This window comes from Benincasa hispida, chromosome 9 (assembly GCF_009727055.1).
Source record: "Benincasa hispida cultivar B227 chromosome 9, ASM972705v1, whole genome shotgun sequence".
In the NCBI taxonomy this organism is placed as follows: Eukaryota; Viridiplantae; Streptophyta; class Magnoliopsida; order Cucurbitales; family Cucurbitaceae; genus Benincasa; species Benincasa hispida.
Window position 1 is genome coordinate 35,194,914 of NC_052357.1, and position 14,726 is coordinate 35,209,639.

The window sequence follows — 14,726 nt, forward strand, 5'->3', positions numbered from 1 at the left end:
TATATATTTTTCGTCCCGATCATATGTTTTCAGGACATGTTGCATGTGATTGTGCATTTGGTCACTACCCTATGTGAGAACTACTTACTGGGTCGTAGCGGTCGGACCATCATATGTAAGGATCTGGTCCTTACAGTTTTGTATCAGAGCATTTAAGCCAATTAGACTCTACTAATTAGAAGAGTCATGGTGTTTGATGGTAGGCTTGTTAAGTGATGCCCACAGTTATGCCAAATACGTTGGTAAGTGGAATTTTTAAACAAGTAATTTAGTAAGTAACTTAGTAAACATAAAGTATGAGTCAAAAAAAAAATTAAAATTAGATCGCTTCCTTATTATTAAAAAAAGAATGTGTGTACCAGATGCCACCACAAAGGGCTCCAACACGACGAGGCAGACCTCGAAGTGAATCCACAAGGGATCAAAATCAAGGACATGGACAGACGCCTTACGTGTTACTTACACCTGAAGCGTTACGAATACTAATACAAAATATGAGCAATGGAAACACAACCTCATCCACCACACCAATAACCAACGATACAAATGACTCAAAGATCATTCGTGAATTCAGGCAGTTCAATCCTTCAACATTTGATGGATCATCTGTGGATCCAATTATAGCAGAGAATTGGATAACAGAAATAGAAATTATTTTTCGCCATATGAACATCCCAGAAGAACATAAAGTAAATTGTGCCACCTTCATGTTAAGACGCGATGCAAAGTTCTGATGGGAATCCACACAAAGAACAATCAAAGATTCAATCTCATGGCAGCAATTCAATTAGGCTTTTTACAACAAGTATTTCCCTTTGACAGTGAGATATCAAAAGGAAGTGGAATTTCTTAATCTTCGTCAAGAGAACATGTCGGTGCCAGAGTATGAACAAAAATTTGATCGCTTGTCCCAGTTTGTCCCTCGACTAGTGGACATAGAAGAGAAGAAGGTGGAAAGGTTTATTTGGGGATTAAGAGAAGGCATTCGAAGCATTGTTACTGCTTTCCGACACAAAGAGTATGCTCTTGCCCTCGAGTCGGCCTTACTCATGGAAGTAGATCTTACTGTCAAAACCTCAACTTCTATACGAGGATTCATGCCAAATCAAAAAAGGAAATTCATCCAACAAAGCTTCCAACGATCACAATGGCAAGCAAAAATTTCCTAAAGCACTCAGGGCGTATAGTCACAACACAAGAGTCAAACATTCACATATCCTAAGTGTAAAAATTGTGGAAAACACCATAAGGGGCAATGTCTACGGAACTTAGAGGTGTGTTTCAACTACGGCGAGATGGGTCACTATGCAAAGGCTTGCCCAAAGCTTATCAATCAAGTATCAACTACCCAGACCACCCAGCCTACTAGTAACAAGGTTACCGAACAACAAAAAGGACGAGTGTTTGTTGTTACACGTCAAGAGGCAGAGGATCAAGATGCAGTTGTTACAGGCACATTACCCATCCTCGGGTATTATGCCTTCACTTTATTTGATTCGGGCTCTAGTCATTCATTCATCTCTACAACATTTGCACAACATGCTCAATTAAGATCAAAGCCCTTAGGCTACATTCTATCTGTAGCTACTTCTACCGGAGTATCTATGTTGGCCCACTCAGTAGTAGAAAACTGTGAATTATCAGTATTAGGACATAAACTAGGGGTGACCCTTATCATCCTAGACATAAGTGATTTCGACATAATACTAGGTATGGACTGGTTAGCAGCAAATTATGCAAGCATAGATTGCCATAATAAAGAGGTCATATTCATCTTTCTAACAGGAACCAAGTTTAAGTTTAAGAGTTCTAATACACAATCAGCCCCAAGAATTATTTCAGCCTTAAAAACTAAATATTTGCTCAACCATGGGGTTTGGGCATATTTAGCAAGTGTAGTGGATTTACGAAACCAAAAGGATAAAATTAAGGCCATTCCTGTAATAAGAGAATTTGAAGATGTATTCCTAGAAAAGGTACCAGGTTTACCACCTAGTCGAAAAATAGAATTTTGTATAGATCTAATTCCCAGAGCTGAACCAATATCTAAAGCACCATATAGAATGGCACTTGCAAAATTAAAAGAACTCAAAATACAATTACAAGAATTGTTAGATAAGGGATCTACATGCCCTAGCATGTCTCCATGGGGAGCACCTGTCTTATTTGTTAACAAAAAGGATGGATCAGTGCGTTTATGTATAGATTATCGGGAGTTGAATAAGTTGACAATAAAGAATAAGTACCCACTCCCACGCATTGATGACCTACTTGACCAATTACAAGGAGCCTCAGTATTTTCTAAAATAGACTTACGATCTGGATATCATCAACTACGAATCAAGGAGTCTGATATACGCAAGACTGCTTTCCGAACAAGATATGGGCATTATGAATTCATTGTGATGCCCGTTGGATTAATGAATTCCCCAACAGCCTTTATGGGCTTGATGAATATAATTTTTAAGGACTATCTTGATAACTTCATGATCGTATTTATAGATGATATTTTGGTCTATTCCAAGTCTAAGGTAGAACATGAAAAACATATTGGGGACGTCCTTTCCATATTAAGAAATGAAAAGTTGTATGCCAAATTCTCCAAGTGTGATTTTTGGACGCGACAAGTTGCGTACCTAGGGCATATTATTAAGCAAGAAGGAATCTCAGTGGATCCTGCTAAGATTGAAACAGTTAGCAAGTGGCCTTGCCCAACAAGAGTCAGCGAAGTGCGGAGCTTACTTTGATTATCAGGATATTATAGACGATTTGTGAAGAATTTCTCAAGTATAGCATTACCCTTAAATAACCTCACCAAGAAGAATAATCCTTTTGTCTGGAATCAAGCATGTGAGCACAACTTCCAGGAACTAAAAGAATAGTTGACCACGACCCTATTCTCACTATACCTGACGGATCAAGAGGTCTAACTGTGTACAGTGACGTATCGAAGAAGGGGCTTGGTTGTGTATTGATGCAACATGGAAAGGTAATAGCATATGCTTCAAGACAATTAAAATCTTATGAACAAAATTATCCCGTTCATGACTTGGAGTTAGCTGCCGTAGTCTTTGCCTTAAAGATATGGAGACATTACTTATATGGGGAAAATATCCAAATTTATACAGATCATAAAAGCCTTAAGTACTTCTTTACCTAGGAAGAGTTAAATATGAGGCAACAAAGATGGTTAGTATTAGTCAAAGATTATGATTGTGAGATCCTCTATCATCCAAGAAAAACTAACATTGTTGCTGATACTCTTAGCAAAAAGTCAGCTCATACAACAACCCTAAGTACCATCTCCAAACACGTAATGGATGACCTTAAAAGAGTTGAGATCTCACTAATACCAGGAACCTTCACAACTCGAATAGCATAGTTAATTGCAAGATCTGCATTAAGGCAAACATAGCCCCTGCTTTATTGGACCCTTTGAAATATTAGAACGTATTGGCCAAGTAGCTTATCGATTAAAATTACCACCTACCCTTTCTACAATACATAATGTCTTTCATGTATCGATGCTTCGAAAATACGTGTTTGACCCATCACATGTAGTAAATTATGAACCTCTATAAATAAGTGAAAACTTGGAATATGAAGAGACTCCAGTTTGCATCCTAGCAAGAGAGAAGAAGTCACTGCGTAATCGGGAAATAATTTCAGTGAAGGTTCTCTAGACAAGTCAGCAAGTAGAAGAAGCTACATGGCAACCAGAAAAAGAGATGAAAGCTAAATACCCTTATCTGTTTAAGAACCAAGAAACTTTCGAGGACGAAAGTTCTTAAGGGGGGAAGAATGTAACAACCCAAATTTGTACGCATACACTACAAGAAATTAAATGTCAAATGTTAAGTAGGACGAAATTTTATTTAAAAGGGGTGATAAATGTAATACCATAACCCTAATTTAGAAAGCAGGAAAACAAATAAAATATATAATTAAGAATGAAAAATATATAAATTTAATAGGAAAATCGGGTGAAAATTTAGAATTGGAAAAAAAATTATTAATTATCCAAAAATAATGAATAAGGGGATAGAATCAGGGAGAATTAATTAGAAGTTGGACGCTAGCTAATTCAGGAAACAAAGGGCAGTAGATAACTTTTTGTTTGGGCACTGCTCGTTGGAATAATTTGAGGTGAATTAATTGCCCATATACTCTTAAAATTTGAAAGAGTTAAAAAGGGGACGTGGAATCCACAAGCAGTGAAGGCAACCCACGCTTGAAAACAAGTGAAATTGGAGAGAAAATTGGAGAGAGAGAGAGAGTGAAGAGAGCAAGATTCCCAGTGAGAAAGTGGAAGAGAGCGAGAGCCACGAGAGTAAAACCAGCGAGAGCGAGAGCAAGAGCCACGAGAGCCAAACCAGCTAGAAAGCTGGAGAGAGCGAGATTCTGAGAACAGAAAGAGCGAGATTTGGACAGAAGCATGGATTATGCGTTGAATTTGGCCAGATCTTATAGATTATACATGGAGAACCCCAAAACTGGAATACAAACAAAGGTTGATGACGTAAGGGAAAACGTTAGCCAAAATTAGGTGTCTTATTAAGAGAAATTCTTAAACCTAAGTAATTTTAAAGAAGCCATTTGTAGGATGAGTTGTCACACAGAGAAGAGCTGGAAATGACTATAAATAGAAGGCTTTAGGCTGGAAGTTAAAGAGATTCTCAAACAAAACTCAGTAGTAAAAATCGTGTGAAAAGGGTGAAGTAATTTTGTTAGTTAGAAGGAGGAAACGCATGCGAAGTGCTACCCAAATTTCCTTCTTATTTAAGAGGGAAAGCTCTACTTATTAAACTATAAGGAATAATAAGGAATAACTAGGATCGCAGTCAAGGTAAGTAGTTTATCTCACTCTCTCTTTAAGTGTTTAATGGTAGTGTACCTTTAATATGTTGCATAATTATGTTATTGTTATGTTGCATTACATGTTTAAAATATGTTCATCGACAAGGGACCCCATGTATTAGTCTTTTTCACAATGATGAAATAAGATTAAATTTTAATTAGATAAAGGTTATACTTCTAGGGCTAGCAGGGCATGTATGGTTGCACTTCTTTAGACCCAATTCTATGCCAAGTTTATGCTAGGGACTAATAGGTTATGTATGGTTGCACCCATCTAGTCCAATCTTACTTTTATGTTCATGGTTGATGTTGGATGCAACTCTGGCCCTACTGACTGCATGACCCGCTAATCATCAGATGGGTTAGTTTCTGCCTAAGTCTTCATCTTCCTATCAGGGCGGAGAAATTTACGTTAGAAGCATAACCGACCACCACATGTTATTATATGTTTTCTGTCTCAATCATTTGTTTTTAGGACATGTTGCATGTGATTGTGCATTTGGTCACTACCCTATGTGAGAACTACTTACTGGGTATATTATATACTCATCCTATTTTTACAGACTTTGTAGGTAAGGATACAACGTAGGTGTCAGAACTGGACGTCGCTCAAATGGCCAACCATCAAACTCACTATTATAGGCATATGGATCTTTGTATCACTACGCTAATGTTTTATGGATCCTGGTGTTTTGTAAAATAAACTTTTTATATAGTTTTCTACCTAATTAATAAAATCTCATATATGTTCTTTTGAGATTTTTGCCAAAACTCATCTCATGATAGAAAAGTATAAGAATGCATGTCGTAGCGGGCAGACGATAATATGTAAGGATCCGGTCGTTACATAACATGCCTTTTGGAAAAAGATTAGAATCATTCTTATCTTTGTAGATTCCCAAGTTTCAACGAATGGCTCCTCCAGCGATCTTGATCATGAACTATTTCTTCAACAATCTTGAACACTACCACAAGAGTAACCTTATTATTCTCTAGGTGGTATCTAACTATTGGGAGAGAGAGAGGAGAAAATGGTTTTGGAGAGTAGAGAGGATTCTATTTGTGGCTTAGGGAAAATTTTTCACAATAACACTTCTATGTTGTGTATTGTTAGTGTCTGTCTCGGTGTCTCCCAAAGGATCAAGCTTTTTTCCTAATCCTTTTCATATTCATTTTTCCACAATTAATTAATTAAATAACACTTATTTAATTAATTAGCACAATAAAATAACAATTGTTTAATTTAATTTTTATGAATTAAATAACTATTTATACATTTAATCTAATTTAATGTATATATATCTAATTATCATAAACATCCTATGTATATGTGTAGTACATCTTTTTTAATTAATTCTTTGTGAATCTAATTCACTTGAATTAATTTCCAATCAATGTGAATTATAGATCATATCCATAATCAATTATATATCAATCACATTAATATCTTTCAATGAGCTAATGAGGGGACCTGGTGGACCTGTAGATTAAAAGCTATAACGATATGAGATTGATTGGCTAAACTCATTAACCAAGTTAATCAATAATCGTTAAATGTGACACTCCACTACAGACCCACAACTTTACTCTTCTCACTACAAATATATTTCTGTGTCCAATAATATAGACTAATAACAACAAGTTAGTCCTTCACGAGTGTTCATAACCCACAATTTATTAGATATAAGGTTATTAAGAAAAAATAGACAAACAACAAAAACAATAACATTTGTTGAATTAACATTTATAACTCTTTATGGATGACAGTCAATTAATAACATTTACTATCTACAAGTTTTAGGGCATAACACCTAACAAACTCCCACTTGAACTAAAATTATAGTCAATGGGTTGTACATGATATCATAATCCAAAAGACGGGATTACTGTAAATAAATATAATAAACTAAGGCATCCATATACCCATTACATATATCCAATTTGTCCTAGATTATACAATGTACATGTCTCGTAGCCCAAGACTCTCCAGTTGACCCTCAAACACTTTAGCCGAGAAAGAGCCTTTGTAAAAAGACCAGCAATGACTACTTTCCTACTATTGTCACACTATAAGGTGATAGGCAAGACCATATTTGGAATCTCTTCCAAATCGCTTAGGAACTTCTTGAGTCAAATTGCTTCATTTGCTGCTTCACAAGCAGCTACATACTCAGTTTCCATTGTGGAATATGCAATACATCCTTGCTTCATACTATGCCACACTACAGCTCCCCCGTTCAGTGTAAACATTGATTTTGACGTTGATTTCCTAGTATCCTTGTTAGTTTACAAATCAAGGTCGGTGTATCTTGTAAGGATCAAATCCTTTGCTCCATATACCAACGTATAGTCCTCTGTTCTCCTAAGATACTTGAGGATGTTCGTAGCCGCAGTCTAGTGGTCTAACCATGGATTGGACTGGTACTTACTGACTATTCCTATTGCATAACAAATATATGACCTAGTGTAGAGAATAACATACATTAAGCTCCCCACAGCTAAGGCATATGGTACATGTCATATCCTCAACTTCTTAAGGTATCTTAGGATATTGTTCCTTAGACCAAGTGCTTGAATGGTAATAAACCTTTTGTAAAGTTCTGTATCGAATATAAGTCAACATTTTGTTGATATAAGTTGCTTGAGACAGAGCCAACGTGTTGTTCTTACAATCTATAATGATTTGGATCCCAAGTAAATAATGCGGCTCACCTAAATCTTTCATTTTGAATTGGGCTACAAATCTAATGTCAGTGAGGTAGCTTACATGATTCATAATGAGTAGGATATCATCCACATAAAGTACTAGAAAAGCTACTTTATCGTTGATAATTTTCTTGTAGATACAAGGTTCATCAATATTTTGATCAAAACAAAAATATTTTATCATTGTATCAAATCTAATGTTCCAAGATCTGGATGCCTGTTTCAACCCATAAATGGATCGATTCAGCTTGCAAACTTTATGCTCCTAACCTCAGGTTATGAACCCCTTGGCCTGAGACGTAAAGATGTTTTCTTCAAAATTGCAATTCAGAAAAACAGTTTTGACATAAATTTGCCATATTTCATAGTCGTAATATGCATTGACAAGAGAATTCTTATAGACTTATGCATAGCAACAGAGGAAAAAGTTTCCTCATAGTCAAATTTTTCCCTCTGGGTATAACCCTTTGCTACAAGTCTAGCTTGAAGGTTTATACCTTTTTGGCTACATCTCTCTTTCTTTTATAGATCTATTTGTACCCTATGGATTTTACCGCTTTAGGTGGATCTACAAGATCCCACACTGAATTGGAGTACATAAACTTCATTTCAAGGTCTATGGCTTTGACCCATTTCCTTGTTTACATCATTCATTGCCTGTTTATAGGAAAACAAATCTTCAACACCATCATTTGGCATGACAACCTGAGTTTCAATTAAACCCAAGTACCAGTCAGGTTATATCATAACCTTCCCACTGCATCGAGGCACCCTCAATGATTGAAAAGGACGAGACGGACCTAAAGTGTTGGTTGCTTCATTAACTCTTGATGAAGGACCAGCTCCAACAACAACCCTTGTTGATGAACACATTTCATTTCCTTAGGATAAACAACAAATTGGTAAAATCTTGAACGAGGTTCTAACTTTTTAGGATTTGTCACTAACACATGTGCAGGACAACCCCAAATTTTGAAGTAATGTAAACTTGGTTTACGCCCCCTCCATAACTCGAAAGGTGTTTCAGAAACACTTTTTAAGGGAACATTGTGATGGAACGAACAAATGCGTAACAGAAGAATTTAACGGATCTAAAGTACTCTAATTAGATTAATTTCAAAAAATAAGCATGCAATTAAATTAAGAACAAAAGGAAAGAAGCTATACAACCTTTGTAGTGTCAAATCTTCTTTAAATCACCTCCAATCTCCTCACGAATGGTCCGTAGATCACCATGAGAGTCTTCCTGGCTATTCTCCAGCTTTAAAACACGATGGTGATCGGGTGCATGACTAATTTCGAGAGAAAAATGTTAAAGATTTGAGAGAAAATAGGTTAAGACTATCAAATAATCTCATAAAAGTGCACTTGGCCAGGAGAGCTAATATTCATAAAACACTTCTTTTTTATAGGCCATATCATGCAAAACATGCAACTTTGAGTTTGATGAGAATTTGACACTAAAAAAATCCACAAATTCAAAGTGGTATTAGTGGGGCAAATGTCTTCAATTGAAAACAATTGTTAGAAATGTGATAACTGGCAGAAATGCCAGTTATTATAAGACTTTTATTTAGAATTATGAGGGCTAATAAGAAGAAAATGCGGTGATAATACTTAGAATTTGCGTTACTCCGTGCCAAAGTGTCTATTTTTGTAGCTATCGCAAGAATCAAATGAATGTGTTGGAAATAAGCAATCGCAGACAAACGCATGTGTTGAAGCCAGGCGACTGCAAAGACAAATGCATGCGCTGAAAGTTGGATCGCATGCGTCCATCGTATGGAAGTTGCGGTGATCAAGTAAATGTGGTAATCACTTAGAGATTGCGGCCACAAAGTGATAGCCATAATAGAGGATCGCAAGATGGGTAGAACGCATTGATACTTCAGCTGAATCAAGCTGGACACATACTTTGAAAGTATCAACAAGATAAGACGATGCGACAATGCCCATACCGCGAAAAAAACAGCAGTGAGCCATAACGCAATCATGATAGCTGTCGGCGTTTAAACTCTATAAATAGCCCTTTGGACCTTCATTTCAAGACATCTGAACTTCTGCCTCAAGGCAGAGGTTTGCAATCACAAATGAAAGCTTGAGCAAGATTTTCAGTGAGAATTCTTCATCTCCACAAACCAGATCGAGTGACAACCAGAGCTTTCGTTGGAGATAGAGCTCGAGAGAGACATCTCTACCATTCATCCATGGCACCACCGGCAGCCTTGATGCAGAGTCCTTCATTTCTCTTCTAACCTCTGTATTGTATTATATTTTAGCTTAAGATATTAAGACATTTTGTAATCAATGCATCTCTTGATTCCTTCAATGCTATCTTCTTCATCATCTTTATCTTTATCATCATTTACCTTCATCATTTATTTATCAAAGGCAATCACATACTTAATCGTGTAGGCTAGAGATAGGACGCATATAGCAACCCACCGAGAGGTGTGTGTTGTGCGAGTATAGTGAGTTAATCCTCTTTGCCTGGTGAAAGGTTGTAACAACGCTTGTCTATGGGTTGTTGCATTGCTTGTCTATAAGTTAAATAGCTGCGTCTAACTGCCTGAGAAGGTAAGAGATGGAATGCACTAAAGCAAAGTATGCATTGTTCCTAGAGATAGGCACAATCTTATGCTCGACGCAACCATGTACTATAGAGATATAGTCATGCGGCTGACCACCGAGAGGTGTACGATGCGTTAGTGTGACGAGTTGGGATTACTCGAGCGATTTAAGATAATAAACATTACTATGCATTAATGGTTGTTATGTATCTACCTATTCTCATCGCAAGTCTTCTATTGCTCAATCTGTTTAGTTAGGAGTAGGAGTAGTGTGTAAATCCATTAAACCTTTTTTTTTAAATTTTATTCATCACCTCAAACGCATTGCTTCACAAGCATTATTGAGTGACAAGTCCCTGTGTTCGACCTTAAATTACCCGAGAAACTTGTGTTTGCGTTATACTTGGCGCGAGCGTAAGAAAACTTGTGATAGGAACGTGTGGTCATTGCATACTAGGTTAACACATTTTCATTCCAATGCATGACCTTTGATGCATGGGCGTAAACGCATAGCATAAGCTATGTCTAACGCATGATTGCGTGCACCACCCCATCCCTAATTTTCCTTCCAACACAATGCAAATGTTTGAATTTCCCACTCAAAATTGTTGGATCTTTTCATAACAAGATCAAAGGTCAAAATTTGACCCTTAAAGTCCAAAGTCAACAATTTTGACTTTTCAAAAGTCAACATTTTGACTTTTATTGCATTCTTACTTAGTCAACAATTTTAAATTTTGATGCAATGTTGACCTAGTCAACTATTTTGACATTGAATGCAATTGTGACCAATTGTATTTAATTTCAAAATTAATTTTAATAATTAATTTTAAATTTATATTAATATTAAATAATTAATTAAACAATTTGATTAATATAATTTAATATTAAATCCAACACTATAACAATCACTATGAATCTCTATTCATAATCTTGATATTTAAATCTTATTTAAATATTTCTTGATTTCTCTCTTTTTATGTTTAATTTACAATTAAACATTAGGTTAAATATATCGTACATATTTAACACTTTGCTCCAAAAACCGAATTCAAACACTTCCAATTCATTCATCACACTATTCTAAGGTTTAGTCTGATATGAGCTAGTAGGGGGACCTATAGATCATGGGCTCCAACAATCCGTGATTAACCGGCTAAACTCTTTAACCTAATTAACCACCATTTGCTAACTACCGGGTCATTCTACTAAACTTAGTAGTTTCACTTCTCTCAATATAAATATACTTATGTCCACTTGATATAACCAGAATCAGTAAGTCAACCCTTCATAGGTTGTTTGTAATAACGACTAGGTAAAAAGTTGTTTTACCCTCGAGATTACATCTTGCTTCTTCAATCCTACTGATCCTTTAATCAAGAGTTGATTTGTGATCCAATAACTAAACCGAATCCCTCTCGAGCCAAGGAGAACATGGAGCCCCTTATTCAAGTTCTGTAGTTTGCACTTAAGGGAACAACCTCTTTACTATCCCTAAAAGCGGGAAGGAGTGAATTCCGTATTGCACCCTATGTCACTAGATATCTACTCGATTATACCCCTGAAATGGGAGGCTTATTGAGTCGGCGTTTGAGTCAACCCTCACCCATGCAAATCTAAGGATAATCCCGAGTAAACAAGAGTTCATAGTTAGCTTAGGAATAAGGTCAAGTTACCTAGGCCACCGCTTTGAAATATTCAGTCTTAAATAGTAAACAACGTTATACAGTAAGAGTGACTTATTTCTTGGTACGATCTTTTACAAACTTTTTGCATTGGATGCCCCCGCTCGCATGTCATTACATGAACGATTCAAGATCACATTGTTTGTACTAAATATAAAGTGGGTCACATCCAATGGTGTCCCCAAGATAACATACCTAGCCTTATCCATATACTATAGACCGTTTAGACTATTTACTCGAACTTGATCCACTTTTATGTCATTACATAAAGTCCAAGTATTCAAGTAATAGCCACAGATCATAGTTTATTTGATTTAGGTTCTTTCTATAATGAAATGAGCAATTCATACATTCAATAACAACTTTATTAAATAAAACCTCAATAACATCTTTATTAATAACATAATAAGTTTATTGTTTACAAACCACGAATTTTAGGACATAAAAACGTACACATTGTTCAAGATGTGAACTACAGTCTCTACTGCATACCCCCAAAATGAGTTGGGCAATCGAGCATAACTCATCATATAACTAACCATATCAAATGAGGTTTTATTTTTTCTTTCTAATACACCATTCTACTAAGATGTACCAGGTGCTGAGAGTTGGATTGAATTCCATGTTCTATCATGTAGTCCTGGAATTCTAAATCTATGTACTCTTCATCTCGATCAGATTTAAGTGTTTTAATTGTTTTACCTAATAGGTTTTCAACTTCAGCCTTATACTCTTTGAACTTTTCAAAGGCTTCAGACTTATGTTCTATAATAAGTAACCATACGTTGAATAATCATCTATAAAAGAGATGAAGTATCCGTACCCTCCTTTAGCCTTTACATTCATTTGACCTTAAAGATCCGAATGTATGAGTTTTAAAGGTTCTTTGGCTCTACAACTTTTTCCCCTAAAAGGTATTTTAGTCATTTTTCCATCGAGACAAGATTCACATAGAGGTAATGAATCATCTTCTAACTTGCTTAGAAGTCCATTCTTTACCAATCTTCATATTCTATCAAGATTTATGTGGTCTAATCTCAAATGCCAGACTCATCAGACTCTGATTGAGGCTAGCCTTCCTTCTTTTTTATGCTTTTGGTAGTATTTTTTTTACCTTCCTTTAGTTTCATTTTTGTTATTTTTGTAGTTTTTTCTTTTCTTTTGGTTTTTTCTAACTTCTTTTTTTTTTTTGTAGGTTTGTTTTGTTTTTGTTTTTCTTTTATTTTTCATTCTTTGGTAGGTCTCTCTGAAGCTTTAACAGAAAAGCCAATGCGAAGAGAAGAAGCCCAACCACCACCATCTCGTGTGCGACGTGTTTTTAGAGGAGGTTTTCTATTCCCTTGCTCTTTTTATTTTTGAGCTATACTTAAGATACATTAGGGAGAATGTATCATTTTAATATTGGGGGTGGGGTACTTGTTGGGTAGCTTTAATTTTAGCTTGGGGTCCTTGAGCTCCGTGCTTGGACTATGCTTTGTGTGCTTTGGTTTTCTTGTTTGCTCTGTTGCTCTATTGTTATGATGAGTAGTTTATAATGCACTCTTTCTGTGATAGAATTTGCATGAAAGAACGTTAGGAAAACATGATCATGATTTTTAGCCCATTTTTATTTTTATTTTTTTTTTTGTGTCCCATACATCTTTAAATCATTGTTTTGCAAAATTAAAGTCTTACATACTTGGGTTATTTGGTTTTTATTTCTTTTGTCACCCCGAAACGTCCACCTTTGACTTAGGAGTAATCACACTTATTGTAGAGAAAAATTAGACAAGGTGGATAAAATAAGGCCTATTGTGTATAAAAAAAAAAAGAAAAATAAAGAAAAGAAAAATGCATAAAATAATGTGTGTGTGTGCATGGATAAAGGTGAACAGAACTACCTCCTCTATGTCTAGTTAGGGCCCTACGAGAAAAGAGTGGATAGGTTCCTGGCGGTGGGAGCACATTTCATAGTTCCTTCTTGATTGCAAATTTGGTAGGTCCAAGGATGATAACCGAGCCAGAGTAGAGGAAAAATGGGATGAAAGCCTTATAAAACTTTTCCAGGCCGTGAAGCTTAACTAGCAAGACTTTAGGTTCACTTATGCATGAATAGATTAAGAATCATTCTTAAAATTGTGCTTCATTGATTGATTTTAACTGAATTTCGTTCTTGATTGCAAACTTTATTCTTACTGACTGTTGAGACTAGAGTAACAACTTCGCAACTAGAGCTAACATGTCTTAGTTTGTTTGACTGTGTGCTTCTACCATCCTCGTGACGAGCATGAATTAAGTTGGAGGTGTTTGATAGCTCTAAAAAAGAGCTATTATTCCTAGCTAATGAGCTTGTTGCTGGATTTTATGTGTTTATTGCCCTATTTTACAGGTACCAAGTAATCAAAAGGTAGAACCAAGAATTTGGAGCTAAACGGGGTTAATTTAAGCAAATTCAAATTGATTTAAGCAACCGAGCTTCAAAGAGGCAAAAATGACTAAAAAACACCTGGACAGCATCGCAACGCTCAACATTTGCCTAAATCCTTTTGACGTCATAAGACAAAATGCCAGTGTTCAGGACAGCGTTGCGATGCTGTCAATAGCGTTACAATGCTCCGAATAATTTGATGCTAATCAGCGGCATGCATGCATTCCATCTTCAGCCCAGACGCAGGGCAGCGTTGACGCTGCGATTAATTCTTTAAATTATTTTCTTTGGTTTTAGGTCAAAAGATGCAGAAAATTCTTGGAGGCTAAAGGATATGAACTTGGAGATTATGGAGGCCGAGGAGTGGCTTTACTATCTTCTTTTCCTTTAATCTCTTAAGTAACATTAGGTTAGATTTTAGTTTTATTTTGGATTGTAAACATGTATTGGCTTGAACTCTTAAATTTGTCTATGAATTTATGAGTTAATCTTCATCTAGTT

General features: G+C 35.9%; 1 protein-coding gene across 1 annotated transcript in view; it reads left to right on the top strand.

Moving 5' to 3' along the window:
• Positions 1–1,295: 1,295 nt before the first annotated feature.
• LOC120084683 (ATP synthase subunit b, chloroplastic-like) overlaps positions 1,296–14,726 on the top strand; it is an 85,095-nt gene continuing 71,664 nt past the window's right edge. Inside the window, exon 1 of the mRNA XM_039040491.1 lies at positions 1,296–1,471. Coding sequence (XP_038896419.1) covers positions 1,296–1,471 — 176 coding nt within the window. The remainder of the gene's footprint in view (positions 1,472–14,726) is intronic.